The sequence below is a fragment of the Corylus avellana genome, chromosome ca1 (assembly GCF_901000735.1).
Source record: "Corylus avellana chromosome ca1, CavTom2PMs-1.0".
In the NCBI taxonomy this organism is placed as follows: Eukaryota; Viridiplantae; Streptophyta; class Magnoliopsida; order Fagales; family Betulaceae; genus Corylus; species Corylus avellana.
In genome coordinates this window covers 19256358-19274179 of record NC_081541.1, presented here as the reverse complement: position 1 = coordinate 19274179, position 17822 = coordinate 19256358, and the positions used below count along the sequence as shown (strand labels likewise).

Genomic DNA, 17822 nt, shown 5'->3' with positions numbered 1-17822 from the left:
GTTTTGTAGCTTTCATATGTACATTTTGCATTGGATTCTCCCAAATAACCGCAGTGTGTCATTCGAAACATGATATTTAGCTTTCGGTTGGCCTTGAATGATACTTAAAGCTTCATGGAAAGAGCCAATAACAACTTCCGTCTCCACTTGTTCTTGGCCAATCTAAAGACTAAATCTTTTGTTTTTAATGCTACACATCGGTTACACGTGGAAGAACCTATCATTTGGAGGAAAAAAATATCATGGTTTTTTACTTTACCACAAAGTACTGGGGATCTTGAACTTGAAACCATTTAACATTTTTTTTCCTTAAAAGAAACTATATATTGAGTACTATATGCTTAGAAAGAAGATAATTTTTTTTTTTTTCAATAAATATCCATGAAAAAAAGCATAAAAATTAATGAAACTTAAAATTTCTTAAGATTATTATAGAAAGATGAAGTATCTAGATGTATGAAATACCTCGAGCCCAACTGCTTCAGGAGGTAGACTTCTTTGTGATCTTTGGGTAAAATTCCCTCTTAAGTAGTATTCGAAGATGGCAATTGTTTTGTACGGCACAACTTGTTTGCACATTTCTAGCCAGTAATATCCTAGTCGCTACAAATTTGAATATAATTTATCTAAAATGATTTTATTAGTATTTATCTAATTTAAGCGTTTTTTCTAATACTATTTTTTTAAATGATTTTATTTAATTTCTAAAACCATGTGATTCACTAAAACTGTGTCTAAAAGAATGTGGGTTTGTGAAAATTTACACTAAATCCGTAGGGAGAACAAGATGTCATGACATACAAGTTTATGGTTCAAAAACCATAGAGAACAGAAGAATTTGAAAAAAAGAAAAAGAAAAAGGTGATGGAGCCTCCAGGGCCGAGGCAAATAGCGTGAAGCTTACGCAAGAGGGATATAGAAGTCTTTTTCATTTTTCTGAGAGTTATATAAATAAAGGCCTTTAGCCGCGAGGGAAAAATCCTTCACATTCCTCAATTCTCATGCTAGCCGTTACCACTACGCGTGAAACCTAGGTCATTCTCTGTTGTCTTCCATCGCAAGAGCCAGCGATTCATCTCCCTCCGCCGCGTTCGTCGACGGTGGAATCAGCATCATCCGTATCATCGCGGAGCCCAGAGACCCAATTGCTTCCATCCTTCTGGTGCGCACTCTATCCTTCCTCACTCCCCCATCCTCTAGGGTTTCTATTCCTTTTTCACCCCTAGGGTTTGTACGCACCCTATCCTTCCTCCCCCTCTGCCTAGGGTTTCTATTCCTTTTTCACCGCTAGGGTTAGTATCATGTCTGATGTGTGGATCGTTTTCAGGTATCCTCTTGGAAGCCGATTGACACGGAATAATGAAGAGATCTAGAAAGGAGGAGGATGATGAGTACTCGCTCCTCTGTGGAGAGCTGTCGTGGCGTAGGGGAACGATGATCGGCCAAGGAGCTTTTGGGTCTGTATACAGAGCAGAACTGAAGAAACCCAGAGCTTTTGGGTCGGTTGTGGCTGTGAAATCGGCAGATCCGTTAACTGGGAATTCACTTATGTGGGAAAAGACGGTTCTCGATGCTCTCCAAGGCTGTCCTCATGTTATTCAGACATTTGGAGCAGACACGACAAAAACACGGAATGGGATTGTGCTCTACAATGTCCTCTTGGAATTTGCTTCGGGAGGAAGCCTTGCTGATTTAATCCTAAAATCACGCTGTCGTGGGTTGTCTGAGAGCGATGTCAGAAAGCACACAAAGGCTATACTTGTGGGGTTGAAACACATTCATGCTCGTGGCTTCGTTCACTGTGACTTGAAGCCTGATAATGTTCTGTTTGTGCCTACTGCTGATGGGTTTGAGGTGAAAATTGCGGATTTTGGATTGGCAAAGAGAGTTCACAGTTGCCAGACGGAGACAGAGACTCCATCTTGGAGAGGGACTTCCTGGTTTTTAGCACCAGAGTGTGTAATTTACGGGCTACAAGAGGCCTTCTCTGATATATGGGCTCTTGGATGCACCGTGCTTATCATGCTCACTGGACAACTACCGTGGGCTACCATGTCTGGTTCAAAGGAGTTTGAAGATCTTATGTCTCAAATTCGGTCTGAATCAGTGCCTGAGATTCCGGACGAGATATCAAACGCAGCAAAGGATTTCTTGAAGTGCTGTTTTGCAGTAAATCCCATGCATAGATTGACAGCTGATGCGCTGTTAGATCACCCATTTCTGGAGGATTTAGATGAGACAGATTCTTCTTCACATGTTCAACTATCAAAAGAAGAAGCTGCAAATGCAAAGAGGATTAAATGCAGTCCTTCGTCTTTTCCTTTTGGATGTAGCTTCATACCCTTAGAAGAAGCTGCAAATGCAAAGAGGATTAAATGCAGTCCTTCGTCTTTTCCTTTTGGGTGTAGCTTCATACCCTTGTCGGATTTTTCATCACAAGAGGCAGAGGTTCCAGAGATTCGAGCTGAAAATACAAACGCAGTCACATCTTTTCCTTTTGGGTGTAGTTTCATACCCCTACCAGATTCTTCATCAGAAGAGGGAGAGGAGGAGGACATCCGACAACCTGCTGATTCTTCTGCTGAGCAAATTAGCTGGAGTGCAGTTTTCCCAAAACCACTCATCCGCTCAAGGCCTTCAGCTCATTGGCAACATCCCTTTACTTTCACAGCTTGTGCCGGGGCTTAGGGATTGAAATTAGTTTTGATCAAATTTTGTATAGGCAACAACAATAGCACATAACACCTCATTTCTGAGAGAGGTTACTTGTAAATCGGATTATGTTACGTACATTGTATGCATTCTTTCCACTATATAATATAATATGCTTGCAGCATTTCTTCCACTACATGGTTTGCCTTAATATGTTATGTGCAATGTTTTTTTTTAATCATTTTCTTGTACATATATAGTAAGAGCTTGATCCTGCTTATTGGCCGGAAACAGGTATTGTTAGGAGGAAGCAGCGTTGAGGTGCTTTCCTTAGAAACAAACAGCCTCTATGAGCCCCTGCTTTCTTTAATAGTCTCATTCACTTCCTTGTGCTGTGACTTTGGTTTTGGCAGGAATGGCCTCTGCCTCTCCTAGATCTCTGTTAATCTGCTACTAATCTTTCTTTAATTGCCGTAGGTTGCATAGATTTTCCACCAATCTCTACCTTTTTGGTACTCTTAAATTTTTAAGGTAGCAGATATTGAAACTAATCTTAAGTCCATTTGTTAACTTCTTTTATTGTAATTACTAATCAGTGAACAATAATAGCATGAGAAAATATTCATAATTGATAATCTGTTCATTTATGCTTCTACTTTCATAATTCATTTATGCTTTGTTGGGGATGTTGAGCCAAATCAGTCAACTGGGTTGTTTTGTTTCTTAATTGTTCCCATTGAACCAAAATTTTCTGGAAAGTTATGATCTGCCTCCCCCAAAAGATACCCACCTTAACAAAGAAAAACAAAATCATCATTAATGGGTTACTTTATATATGAGTGTGAGGATATTTTAATTTATTGAACATAACTCGGTGTTCAACCCAAATTTAACTATGACCTTCATATTGGTGTGGCCGGTGAACTATTCTGATTTAAACTGCCTAGAGAGCTGTAGAAGAAGATTTTAGATAAACTTTATTCAAATTTGAAATATGTTTATTACCTTTCTGTTTGGAAGCATTTAGGTTGAAAGCCTATTTCTTTTATGTGAACTGCTAGTTGATGAACTTTAAGGAACCACAAAAAGTGGATTGCTTAATTAATCTTGATTTTTTTTTGGTGAGGTGGGGGGAGTTGGGTATGGCCATTGCAGAACTTTTATTTCCACTAGTGAGAAAATTGCAACGAAATTCCATCATTTGATTGTTGCTCTTTTGCTTTATATTCTTAAAATGTTATAGAATTTTACCTAAAAAGTCAACATATTTTCCTGACATTATCTGAATTAAATAGATAATTTTAAATGTTCATAAGGGGTAAGAGCTTTATATTCTTTTGAAGAATCCCCAAAGTTAAAACTAGAAAAAAATTTCTTCCCAATAAAAAGCTGACATGTGGCAATGAGTAATAATAAAAATTAAAAAATCATTAAATATTTAAAAAATAGGGAAAGTCAACGTGTAAAAATTAATAACACCTGCAATGTGTTTTTTTTATTTATTATTTTTTTCTTTTCACTTTTAACTCCTTAGGTTCATCGAAAATGTGTTATAAACCCTTCTGTTACATTTTCTCCCAATTTTTTAACGTCCGTTAATCTAACTTAATAAGCACCGTTTTGCCCAAGAAGTGAAAAATAGAATCTTATGCGACCCCTGTTTTTCATGTTATAAAACAGAGAAAGTGAATCCTTCGGTTTTCTATCCTTTCAAAATTCTTCTCGTATGCAATCCTTAATTGGTAATTGTATTAACTATGTGGAGTAGCCCCAATTTTCGAGTTCCAGAGAAACTAACAGTAGACAACATGGAAGAATGCATGCATTACCTCCACAAAGGCCATTGAAGAATGAGTAGATTCCCCTAGCTAGGCTTCAACAGCACAGGAAGATGTCTTCTTTTAAAATCCCTTTTGAAAGCCATTTTGCTGTTCATCTCTCTCCTATATACATCTTTTTGAACAATAAAACAAAAGAAAAGAGAGAAAAACACTATGGGTTTCTACCAACCACAAAGTTTTTATTCACTTGGAACCAGAAATTTATTCCTTTAATTCATGGCCAAAGGAGTTGTTGTATGTTCATCAAAACAGAAGGCCATCATTTTCCCTACGGTTAGCTTTGCGATTATGGGTAACATTTCCTCTATTTTAGAACATGAAATCTGAGGTGAACAAAGCATAAGATTCAATTTTTTACATTGACAACCGTTAGAAAATTGGGAGAAAATATAACGGAAGGGTTTATAACACCTTTTCAATGATCCTAAGGAGTTCAAAGTGAACAAATAAAAAAAAAAAAAAAAAAATACATTGAGGGTTTTATTAATTTTCAAGCGTCAACTCAAGAATTTATTAGAAACTTTTTCCAAAAAATATAAATAACTAATAAAAAAAAATTAAAAACCTAGTTGGCCATCTCATTTTGGCCAATGTAAAATGATTTTAATGCAATGCACACCCATTTGCTACATGCCGACTATTCTTTATCAAAAAAAATTGATAAGAGAGATTGCTTTCACTTAATACTTAAGCATTGAAAAGAAAATTTCGACCTTATATTGGCTGCTAGCTTTTTTTTTTCTTTAAAAAAAAAAAAAAAATCTATTTTACATTTTATTTTATTTATTTTTAAAAAAAAATACTATATGTTATTGAGTGAAATCATCTTAGAAAGAACGGTTAAAAACAGAGAACAAACAGAAAATAACTGAAAATTAAAATTCTTTTAACACAATTTCAAACACCTAAAATGCTAAAAGTAGAGCTTGAAATTAATAAGAGGCGAGTGAATGATTTACGTAACGCGATAGATGTTAGGTTCTGAGGAAACCTAGACCTTAGATTCTAAGAGAATCTAGACCTTTTAGATTTTAAGGAAACCTAAAACCCTTTTGAAACTTAAGGTTTGTGATTAATTTTTTGATCATTTTTATTGAAATATCATTCTTTAAATAGGAACATTACGACGACTTAGAGTAGAAGTCCTACACTCACTTGGAGATAAACCCGTAAAATGATAACTAATGCAATATTGATTCTAAAATAAATAACTAGATAATTGAAATGATGTTTATCTCTAATCTAAAAATAATGATAACAAAACTAATCTAAATTAATCTTAAATGAAATCTAATTCATATTAAATATAAGTCTACTCTATCTATGTTACTTCCATCACATTAAATGTTACATGAATACGTAATAGGATATAATTTAGGTTCTGAGATTTTAAGGAAACTTAAAGATTATTTTTCAAACTCAAGGTTTGAGATTAATTTTCCGATTTCTTTATTAATGAGCTTGATGTCTTTAAATAGACAATTACAATGCAGACTAAGTAGAATAAACTATTGATAATACTTATCCCTAATATTTAAATTATACAAAGTAAAATAAACTACTCTAATGATAATACTTATCTCTAATATTTAAATTATAATCTCTAATTCTAATGTTATCTATAAAGATAGCATATTATCCTAAGGTATTTTAATCCTAAAATACCTCTATTATTAGACCGTACTCTTAACATTTCATTCCTCTTAAATGAACCTTGTCCTCAAGTTTCTACAAATTTAAAAACATCTTGAAGTAGATTTGAACTTGACGTTGTTGCACTTGGTCTCCTAGTTGAGTTGGCCTTCTTGTAACTCGGCGGCACTTGATCTCCTTGATAAGCTAGTCTTCTATATGCCTAAACTTTTGTTGGCTAATGAGGATGCCCAGATGGCTCATGCAACATTTCATTCTCTTTACACGTCTATTGTCCTCGAGAAAGACTTGTGGCAATTTCAATTGACATTCAACACTATTTATTTATTTATTTTTTTTATAAGCTTTGTCTTCTTTTGTTTCGTCTTTCTTGCTCCTTTATCACGTTTTCAGCACCTGCAATTACAAAGATAGAAAACAATACCTTTCACGATTAGACTGCGAACAATTCTTTTCGCCTGGGTCTTTCATTCTCTTCCTAGGTGGTTGTTCTTTCGGCTGATGCATGTTACAAGAATGGTTTTATGTGAAACAATTATTAATATTAAAATATATGATATGGTAGAATATTTTATTGTGTTTATTTTTATTTGATATTGTCTTTATTTTATTTCATATAAGAGTCTTGATGACTCAGCCCTAGTTTACATTCCAATAAAAGTTGATGACTCAGATCTAAAAAATATTGTAATAGTTTGCAAATAGGCCATTACTTTATGAATAAAGTAACCAGAAAATTAATCCAAATTTTATATTTGAAAACGTAGACCTTTTAGATTTTGAGGAAATCTAAAAATCTTTTTTCAAACTCAAAGTTTGAGATTAATTTTCTGATTTCTTTATTAATGAGCTTGATGTAGTGACAATAAAAGACTTAAGTAGAATAAACTACTGAGAATATTTATCCCTAATATTTAAATTATACAGTAAAATAAACTACTTTAATGATAATAATTATCTCTAATATTTAAATTATAATCCCTAATTTTAATGTTATTTATAAAGATAACATATTATGCTGAGGTATTTTAATCCTAAAATACCTCTATTATTAGATATTTAGACCCCTAACAAAATCATCTTAAAAAGAAGGGTTAAAAAACAGAGAAGAATAATATGGGACAAAGAGAAAATCTTTTAACTCAATTTCAGACACCTAAAATGAAAGCCTGAAATTAATAAGAGGCCTCGTGTTAAACCCTTCAAAAAAAAAAAAAAAAAAAAACAGAGGAGATCGGGGAGCTGCTAGAGGCGAGGGTTAAAGCGTAAATTTACGGAGGTGGGATATAAAAGTCTTTTTCTTTTTGTGAGAGCTATATAAAGGTCTCAAGCCAAAATTCGCTCACAAAATTCTCAGACTAGCCGTTGCCTCTCTGCGTGAAACCCTAAGCCATTCTCTTCAATCGCAAGAGCCAACGATTCATCTCCCTCCGCCGCGTTCGTCAACAGCGGAATCAGCGGCCTCCGTATCATCTCGGAGCCCAGAGATCCAATTGCTTCCATCCCTCTGGTGCGCACCCTATCCTTCCTCCCTCCCCCCTAGTCCTAGGGTTTCTATTCCTTTTTCACCGCTAGGGTTTGTATCATGTCCGATGCGTCTCTAAAATCCTTGGATCGTTTTCAGGTATCCTCTTGGAAGTCGATTGACACGGAATAATGAAGAGATCTAGAAAGGAGGAGGATGATGAGTACTCGCTCCTCTGGGGAGAGATGTCATGGTGTAGGGGACCAATGATCGGCCAGGGAGCATTTGGGTCCGTATACAGAGCGGAACTGAAGAAACCCAGAGCTTTTGGGTCGGTTGTGGCTGTGAAATCTGTGAAATCGGCAGATCCGATAAATTCGAAATCGCTTATGTGGGAAAACATGGTTCTTGATGCTCTCCAAGGGTGTCCTCATGTTATTCAGACATTTGGATCAGACACAACAGAAACGACCAATGGGATTGTGCTTTATAACGTCCTCTTGGAATTTGCTTCGGGAGGAAGCCTTGCCGATTTAATCGTTGAATCAGGCTTTCATGGGTTGTCTGAAGGCGTTGTCAGAAAGCACACCAAGTCTTTACTTGTGGGATTGAAACACATTCATGCTCGTGGCTTCGTTCACTGTGACTTGAAGCCTGATAATGTTCTTTTAGTGGCTACTGCTGATGGGTTTGAGGTGAAAATTGCCGATTTTGGATTGGCAAAACGAGCTTACACTAGTTGTGAGACTCCATCTTGGAGAGGGACTGCCTGGTATATAGCACCAGAATGTGTAATTTATGGGGTGCAAGAGGCCTTCTCTGATATATGGGCTCTTGGATGCACCGTGCTTGTCATGCTCACTGGAAAAGTACCGTGGTCCATAACTGGTTCGAAGGAGTATGAAAGTCTTATGTCTCAAATTGGGTCTGGATCTGTGCCTGACATTCCGGACCAGATATCAAAAGCAGCGCAGGATTTCTTGAGGTGCTGTTTTGAATTAAATCCGATGGAGAGAATGACTGCTGATGCGCTGTTAGATCACCCATTTCTGGTGGGATTAGATGAGACAGATTCTTCTTCACATCTTCAACTATCAAAAGAAGAAGCTGCAAATGCTAAGAGGATTAACCGCAGTCCCTCATATTTTCCTTTCGGGAGTAGGTTCATACACTTTCCTTTTGGGCGTAGCTTCATACCCTTATCGGAGGCAGAGGTTCCAGAGATTCAAGCTGAAAATACAAAGGCGGTCACATCTTTCCCATTTGGGTGTAGTTTCATTCCCCTACCAGATTCTTCATCAGAAGAGGGAGAGGAGGAGGTGATCCAAGAGCCTGCTGATTCTTCTGCTGAGCAAATTAACTGGAGTGCAATTTTCCCAAAACCACTCATCCGCTCAAGGCCTTTAGCTTGTTGGCAACATCCCTTTACTTTCACAACTTGTGCCGGGGCTTAGGGATTGAAATTAGTTTTGATCAAATTTTGTATAGGCAACAACAATAGCATATGACACCTCGTTTCTGAGATAGGTTACTTGTAAATCGGATTATGTTATGTACATTGTATTCATTTTTTCCACTATATAATATGCTTGCAGCATTTGTTCAACTTCATAGTTTGCCTTAATTTGAGTGAACCATTGTGCAATGTTTTTATTTTTATCATTTACTTGTACACATAGTATGAGCTTGAGGCTGCTTATTGGCTGGATGCAAGCATTGTTAGGAGGAAGCAGCATTGAGGTGCTTTCCTTAGAAACAAACAGCCTCTATGAGCCCCTGCTTTCTTTAATGGTCTCATTCACTCCCTTGTGCTGTGACTTTGGTTTTGGCAGGATTGGCCTCTGCCTCTCCTAGAGCTCTGTTAATCTGCTACTTATCTTTCTTTAAGTGCTAGCCATAGGTTGCATAGATTTTCCACCAATCTCTACTTTTTTGGTACTTGATTAAAGATTATTCATGATCCTGTCTTAAATTTCTAAGGTAGCAGATATTGAAACTAATCTTAAGTCCATTTGTTAACTTCTTTTATTGTTATTACTAATCAGTAAACAATAATAGCATGATGAAATATTCATAATTGATACTCTGTTCATTTATGCATCTACTTTCATTATTCACTTATGTTCTGTTGGGGATGTTGAGCCAAATCACTCAACTGGCTTCTTCTGTTTCTTAATTGTTTCCATTGAACCAAAAGTTTCTAGAGAGTTATGATCTTCCTCCCCCAGAAGATACCACCTTAACCAAGAAAAAGAAATCATCATTAATGGGTTGCTTTCTATATGAGTGTGAGGATATTTTAATTTATTGAACATAGCTCAGTGTTCAACCCAAATTTAACTATGACCAGTTTGGAAAATTGGTGGCCGGTGAACTGTTCTGATTTTAACATCCTAGAGAGTTGCAGAAAAAAAATTTTAGATAAATTTTATTCAAATTTGAAATTTGTATATTACCTTTCTGTTTGGAAGGATTTAGGTTGAAAGCCTATTTCTTTTATGTGAACTGCTAGTTGATGAACTTTAAGGAACCACAAAAAGTGGATTGCTTAATCTTAATTTTTTTTTTTAAAAAAAAAAATTTAAAAATTTAAAAATTTTTTAATTTTAATTTTAATTTTAATTTTGTGTGTGTGTGTGGGGGGTGGGGGGAATTAGGGATGGCCATTGCAGAACTTCATTTATTTCCACCAGTGAGAAAATTGCAACGAAATTTCGTCATTTGATTGTGGCTCTTTTGCTTTATATTCTTAAATGTTATAGAATTCGACCTAAAAGCCAATATGTTTTCTTGACATTATCTGAATTGAATAGATAATTTAAATGTTCAGAAGGTAAGAACTTTATATTCTTCTGAAGAATTCCAAAGTTAAAACTAGAAAAGAAATTTCTTTCCCAATTTATAGTTGACATGTGGCAATGAATAATATTAAAAATTATTAAATTATTAAATATTAAAAAACTATAAAAAAAAAAAACTAATAACTAAAAATATTTTAAAAAATTATTATTATTATTATTATTTTTTTAAAAAAATACAACAAAGTGGTGGCTGTCCATCTCATTTTGGCCAAGGGACCACCTCCCATTGATAGTCTTGGAGAGTGTTTTTGAGGTGACAGAAATCACCCCCAAAATAGTTTTTGAGGGTGGCCGAAACTACTATTATAGACTTTGAGGATAGCTCGGCCACCCCGGTATGGCCAGGGTATAGTGTTGCATATTGGATTAGACTTTGGTTAGTTTGTTGTTTATACCGAAGTATCTCATGAAATTTTGCACAAAAAAATTTCTCTGTCCAGAATTTTGAAATAGTTCTTGGTTTCCCTAGCTAGCCACGGACCTAGAAAATAATATAAAATTATTAGAGGCAAGGCAAGTGAAAATCATTACAAATAAATGTCTTCTTATGCCAACATAATGAACGTGCTTATTTTGATTCTGCTGATTGGGCTTTGGGAAAAGTACTAATTTTGACTGCTAATTCTAAATTTTGATCACATTTTAAAATAAATAAATAAATAAATAAAATTGTTTCATTGAGAAATTATACATAAGACTATTCGACTATAATTTTGAAAATTAAGTTGGAAGAGTCATATAATGGTGGGATTGATAATTTATGTTGAAGTTTTTGAAGGGTTTTAGTTAGTTTATAATGATTTTGGCTGTTATGGAATGAAAAATGACCAAGGAGTACTTTGTGGTTCGAGCATTGAAACAATGGTGAATCTAAGAATTCGTATTAAGAGGGGCGGAGCTAAAATAATCATTTTAAAAAAATTTTTGGAGGGGCGGGAGAATGAGGAGTAGTGGTTTGGGTCAAGAAAACTAAAAAAAATACCCTTAAAAAAAAAATTCCCTTTATATCCACCACTGCATTGAAATAGAAAGCCGAATTCACAAGCATTAATTCAGTAAGTTCAATCTATAGGAATCATAAATAAATTTTAACTATAATTTTAAAGGTTGAACAACAATTTTATCAAACGCTAACTGTGTTTTTAAAAAACTAAGTTTTTATTTGCTTCATTTTAAAATCAGTATTTTTTTTTTTTTAAAAAAAAAAAAAAGTTGCACAGTTAAAAACCATTACACCAAACGAACCCAGTCAAAATATACTGTTTGTAAAATGAGTTTATGAGAAAGTTCAAGCTTTTAAAGGGTTTTTGTTAGTTTGTAATGATGGTTTGCTTTTTTGGATGTTGTGGAATGAAAAAGGACGAAGGAGTTTGTGGTTCTAGCATTGAAACAATACAGCCCAATTCACAAGCATTGATTCAGTAAGTTCAATTTGGAGGAATCACAAATAAATTTTAACTATGATTTCAAAGGTTGAACAAACGCTAATTAGGTTTTTAAAAATTATGAGAAACTTCATTTTAAATCCTTGAAACTATTGCGCATTTTGAGAAGACCTCCTTAAAGTTTAAAGACTCTTAATTTGAACTTTTCAACTTTCAATTGCAATCAATTTAAATCCCTCTGTTAGTTTTTAAACGTTAAAAGTAATACAATAACGTTTATACCCCTGACTTTTTTTAAAAATTTCAAATTTACCCACAATTTCAAATTAAAAAAAAAACAAAAAACAAAAAACAAAAAAGTCCAAGGTGACCCTACCTTGTGACCCGTGGGTCAAGCCAAACCCACGCGAGTCTGGCCGTGACCCATGTTTGGTCTCGGCTAGAGACCAACGCTGGGTCACGATTTTGACCTGTGGGTCAGCAGGTCATGACCCACGTGGGTCTTCTGACCCTTGCTGAGTCCTAGTCATGGGTCAGCAGACCCCCGTTAACCCAAGTGTGGGTTAGCAGACCCACACTGGGTTACTTATTTCATTTTTAATTGTGACAATTAATGATTTTTAATTGTGTTTTTAAAAATTATGTTTACATTTTAAAATCGCTACTTTTTTCTTTTTCTTTTTTTTTTTTTTTTTAAAAAAAGGTTGCACATTTGAAAACCGTTCACCAAACAAACCCTTATTGAAAACACACTCTTTGTCAAATGAGTTTATGAGAAAGTTAGTCCAATGTTAAGAATCCATCATAAAATAAACAAATAAATAAATAAAAATTAACACATGAAATATTTAATTAAAGTAAAAGATGAATTTTGTTTAAAAAGAAAAATTAAAGTAAAAGATGAATTTAATCAACTCCAAAAGAAAAGGACAACACAGACAGCAAAGACTCCATCTCCGCATCACAATTATGATCAAGCACGAGACTCCATATATCTTCTCAAACTACCACCCAATTAACAATGTTTTCCCAAACTTTTAATTGTGACAATGTTCACTTCCAAACTACCAAAAATTGTCAATGTTCCCCCCAATAACAAAATTACCCTTGGTGAAATGAAAACAAAAATACTAAAACTTCTAGAAAAAACATAAAATTAACCAAAAAAAAAATCGAAATGGTGGCCAAATTAAAAAAAGAAAAAAGAAAAAAGAAAGAATCATTTTTCTAAGAAAAAAATAAAAAATTTTGGATTTTTTTTTTTATAAATTTTTTTTTTTTTTAATTTTTGTTTTATAATTTTTTTGAAATAAAATTTTCCGTTTTAAAAAAATTTCGTTTTAAAAAACATATTTTTAAATTAAATTTTTTTCCTTTTTTAAAGAATTATTATTATTATTATTATTTTAAATTTATAGGAGTAATTTTGTCTTATTGAGAAATCTATAAGAGCATTTTTATCTTTTTGCTACTTTTAGGGGGCGCATTGACAATATTTTAGTAGTTTGAGAGGGACATTGTTACAATTGAAAGTTTGGAGGAACATTATCAATTGAGTGGTAGTTTAAGGGGGATTTGTGGACTTTACCAAAAAAGAAAAAAAAAGTTGCACATTTGAAAATCGTTCACCAAACAGACCCTTAGTCAAAACACACTCTTTGTAAAATGAGTTTACGAGAAAGTTGGTCCAATGTTAAGAATCATAGTTACCATAAAAAAAAAAATAATAATAACTTTACACATGAAATATTTAATTCGAATTTATAGGGGTACTTTTGTCTTATTGAGAAATTTATAGGGGTATTTTTACCTTTTTTGTTAGCCTTTGAGGGGACACTGTGAATTAGGTGGTAGTTTGAGGGGGGTATGTGGACTTTACCATCTTTTTTTTTTTTGTTTTTGTTTTTTTTTTAATTATTTTAATTTTACTAAGGGTCTTTTCGTCATTAGGGGGGACATTGACAATTTTTGGTAATTTGAGTGGGACATTGTTACAATTGAAAGTTTTTTTTTTTTGGGGGGGGGAGGACATTGTCAATTTGATGGTAGTTTGAAGGGGGACATTGTCATTAGTTTACGTGGTTAGCCTAAACTACAAACCGCTCATTGTGGTATAAAAAATAATTTAGAAGTCCTCGAGGTAGGCCAAAATAACAATTTAGTCCTTACACTCAAATTCCGTCAAAACACTTAACGAATTCTATTAGCGTGCCACATCAGTACCAATAAAATAATGACAAGTGTAAATTTTCCAAACCAAAAAGGAGACAATGTGAAATGATTTTAATTCAATGCACACCGACTTGCTACACGCTCATTGTGCTTTAACAAAAAATTGATAACAGAGATTGCTTTCACTTAATACTTTAGCATTGAAAAGAAAGTTCCGACCTTACATTGGCTTCTAGGCCTTTTTTTTTTTTAAAAAAAAAACTATATATTGAGTGAAATCATATTAGAAAGAAAGGTTAAAAAAGCAGAGAAGAATAATATGGGACAACGAGAAAATAAATGAAAATGAAAATTCTTTCAACACAATTTCAGACAACCTAAAGGTAAAGCCTGAAATTAATAAGAGGCGATGGTGTTAAACCCTTAAAAAAAAAAAAAAAAAAAAAAAAAAAAGCGCGTAGCGGCTAGAGCCGAGGGTTAAAGCGTAAATTTAAGCAAGTGGGATATAAAAGTCTTTTTATTTTTGTGTGCGCTACATAAAAGTCTCAAGCCAAAATTCGCTCACAAAATTCTCAGACTAGCCGTTACCTCTCTGCGTGAAACCCTAAGCCATTCTCTTCAATCGCAAGAGCCAACTATTCATCTCCCTCCGCCGCGTTCGTCGACAGCGGAATCAGCGGCCTCCATATCATCGCGGAGCCTAGAGATCCAATTGCTTCTATTCCTCTGGTGCGCACCCTATCGTTCCTCCCTCCCTCCCCCCTAGTCCTAGAGTTTCTATTCCATTTTCACCGCTAGGGTTTTTATCATGTCCGATGCGTCTCTAAATTCCTTGGATCGTTTTCAGGTATTCTCTTGGAAGTCGATTGACAAGGAATAATGAAGAGACCTAGAGAGGAGGAGGATGATGAGTACTCGCTCCTCTATGGAACTCTGCCGTGGTGTAGAGGTCCGATGATCGGCCGAGGAACTTTTGGGTCGGTATACAGAGCAGATCTGAAGAAACCCAGAGCTTTTGGGTCGGTTGTGGCTGTGAAATCGGCAGATCCCTTGAAAGGGGATTCGCTTATGTGGGAAAAGACGGTTCTTGATGCACTCCAAGGCTGTCCTCATGTTATTCAGACATTTGGAGCAGACACGACAAAACCCAGGAATAGTGTTGTGCTTTACAACGTCCTGTTGGAATTTGCTTCGGGAGGAAGCCTTTTCGATTTAATCGAAAAATCAGGTGGTGGGTTGTCTGAGAGCGATGTCAGGAAGCACACCAAGTCTATGCTTGTGGGGTTGAAACACATTCATGATCGTGGCTTCGTTCACTGTGATTTGAAGCCTGATAATGTTCTTTTAGTGCCTACTGCTGATGCTGATGGGTTTGAGGTGAAAATTGCTGATTTTGGATTGGCAAAGAGAGCTTACACTAGTTGTGAGACGCCATCTTTGAGAGGAACGCCATTGTATTTAGCACCAGAATGTGTAATTTACGGGGTACAAGAGGCTTTCTCTGATATATGGGCTCTTGGATGCACCGTGCTTGAAATGCTGACTGGAAAACTACCATGGCCTACCATGTCTGGTTCTGAGGAGTATGAAGATCTTATCTCTCAAATTGGGTCTGGATCTGTGCCAAACATTCCGGACAAGATATCAAAAGCAGCGCAGGATTTCTTGAGGTGCTGTTTTGAATTAAATCACATGGATAGAATGACGGCTGATGTGCTGTTAGATCACCCGTTTCTGGTGGGATTAGATGACACAGATTCTTCTTCACATGTTCAACTATCAAAAGAAGCTGCTGCAAATGCTAAGAGGATTAAGCGCAATCCCTCATACTCATATTTTCCTTTTGGGCGTAGCTTCATACACTTTCCTTCCGGGCATAGCTTCATACACTTATCGGAGGCAGAGGTTCCAGAGGCAGAGGTTCCAGAGTGTAGTTTCATACCCCTACCAGATTCTTCATCAGAAGAGGGAGAGGAGGAGGAGATCCGAGAGCCTGCTGATTCTTCTGCTGAGCAAATTAACTGGAGTGCAATTTTCCCAAAACCACTCATCCGCTCAAGGCCTTTAGCTAATTGGCAACATCCCTTTACTTTCACAGCTTGTGCCGGGGCTTAGGGATTGAAATTAGTTTTGATCAAATTTTGTATAGGCAACAACAATTGCATATAACACCTCATTTCTTAGAGAGGTTACTTGTAAATCGGATTATGTTATGTACATTGTAGGCATTCTTTCCACTAAATAATATAATATGCTTGCAGCATTTGTTCCACTTCATAGTTTGCCTTAATTCGAGTGAACCATTGTGCAATGTTTTTACTTTATTTTTTATCATTTCCTTGAGCCTGCATATTGGCTGGATACTGGCATTGTTAGGCCTCTGCCTCCCCTAGACTGTTAATATGATCCATCGATCGGCTTTATTAATCTGCTACTCATCTTTCTTTTAAGTGCCATAGATTTCATGGATTTTGCACCAATCAAGCATTAAAACAATCTCTTCTTTTTTGATGCTTAATTAAAGATTATTCTAAGGTAGCTGCAGATGTGGAAACTAGTCTTAAGTCCATTTGTTAACTTCTTTTAATCAGTAAACAATAGCATGAGCAAACATTCATAATTGATAGTCTGTTCATTTATGCTTTGTTGGGGATGTTATGGTGCTTTGTATAGTGGAGCAGACTGTTGAGCCAAATCTGTCAATTGCCTTCTTCTTTTTCTTAATTGTTCCCATTGAGCCAAAAGTTGATTTTTGTTTTCATTTATCTATTTTTTTTCTTTCATTTCATAAGCAGAAGTAGGTTTTGACTAAAAAGTTAGAAAACCTTCTAAACTCTCTCTTTCTCTTTTAACACACAGACACACACCAACTCATTAATGGATTACATTTCTCTTTTTTGGAGAGTTATGATCTTCCTTCCCAAGAAGATACCACCTTAACAGAGGAAAATAAATCATCATTAATGGGTACTTTCTATATGAGTGTGAGGATATTTTAATTTATTGAACATAGCTTGGTATTCAACCCAAATTTAATTATGACCGGTATGAAAAATGGATATTAGCACTTTCATATTGGTGGCCAGTGAACTATTTTGTTTTGAACAGCCGAGAGAGCTGCAGAAGACAATTTGAAATCTGTTTATTACCTTTCTGTTTGAAAGGATTTAGGTACTTTATCTTTACTAATCACTGAACCATAGGATGAGCAAATGTCCGTAATTGATCCTTTGTTTATTTATACTTCTACTTTCCGTGACATTAGTTAATCTACTGAATCCCTGATAAATTTGTTTATGCATTAGTGGTCTCAAATGTCAGGGTAGCTCTGTTGGGATGTTATAGTGCAGTCTGTTGAACCAAATTAGTCGGTACAAGAAACTTGTTGAAGATGATACATATATAACCTATGCTTATGATAATGAACATGATTTATCCTTAAAAATAGAATATCCAATACACCAACAGTCACCTCAAACCTTAAAAGAGGTTTAAATTGTCAGAGGCTGTTGTTAGCAGATGAAATTCATGCCAGGCAAGTTTTATCACTGATTTATAATGCAAGCTTTAAAATGTGGCATATAGGGTCTTGGAAGGAAGGGTCACTTAGCTTTCCATTCTTGCACAACTAATACAATATTGTTGTTTCACGAATTGATATTATTTTCCATGCAATCGTATTAATTACTGGGCATTTCAATGGTTTCATGAAAGTTTTTCCTTTGAAAGCGGTTTAGCGCTTCGAAGGCATTATTTAATAGCTGTCCGCTTTTCATGCAATCGTATTATTTAA

At 35.1% G+C, this 17822-nt stretch overlaps 3 protein-coding genes across 3 annotated transcripts; all 3 read left to right on the top strand.

The window, feature by feature from the left end:
* The first annotated feature begins 745 nt into the window (after nucleotides 1-745).
* LOC132179890 (mitogen-activated protein kinase kinase kinase 20-like) lies at nucleotides 746-2836 on the top strand. Its single transcript, XM_059592684.1, has 2 exons — nucleotides 746-1162; nucleotides 1328-2836. The coding sequence occupies exon 2, from the start codon at nucleotides 1360-1362 to the stop codon at nucleotides 2686-2688; it is 1329 nt and encodes a 442-aa protein (XP_059448667.1). The 5' UTR covers nucleotides 746-1162; nucleotides 1328-1359; the 3' UTR covers nucleotides 2689-2836.
* Nucleotides 2837-7510: 4674 nt separating this feature from the next.
* On the top strand, nucleotides 7511-9114 carry LOC132167817 (mitogen-activated protein kinase kinase kinase 20-like). The gene is made up of 2 exons (XM_059578846.1): nucleotides 7511-7656; nucleotides 7771-9114. The coding sequence occupies exon 2, from the start codon at nucleotides 7803-7805 to the stop codon at nucleotides 9063-9065; it is 1263 nt and encodes a 420-aa protein (XP_059434829.1). The 5' UTR covers nucleotides 7511-7656; nucleotides 7771-7802; the 3' UTR covers nucleotides 9066-9114.
* A 5475-nt stretch (nucleotides 9115-14589) lies between these two features.
* Nucleotides 14590-16281, top strand: LOC132167449 (mitogen-activated protein kinase kinase kinase 20-like). The gene is made up of 2 exons (XM_059578433.1): nucleotides 14590-14758; nucleotides 14877-16281. Exon 2 carries the CDS (start codon nucleotides 14909-14911, stop codon nucleotides 16142-16144), a length of 1236 nt encoding a protein of 411 aa, XP_059434416.1. The 5' UTR covers nucleotides 14590-14758; nucleotides 14877-14908; the 3' UTR covers nucleotides 16145-16281.
* The last annotated feature ends 1541 nt before the right edge of the window (nucleotides 16282-17822 follow it).

Bases quoted from the DNA above. Each gene is read 5' to 3' on its own strand.
- LOC132179890 (XM_059592684.1), top strand. From the start codon at position 1,360: ATGAAGAGATCTAGAAAGGAGGAGGATGATGAGTACTCGCTCCTCTGT.
- LOC132167817 (XM_059578846.1), top strand. From the start codon at position 7,803: ATGAAGAGATCTAGAAAGGAGGAGGATGATGAGTACTCGCTCCTCTGG.
- LOC132167449 (XM_059578433.1), top strand. From the start codon at position 14,909: ATGAAGAGACCTAGAGAGGAGGAGGATGATGAGTACTCGCTCCTCTAT.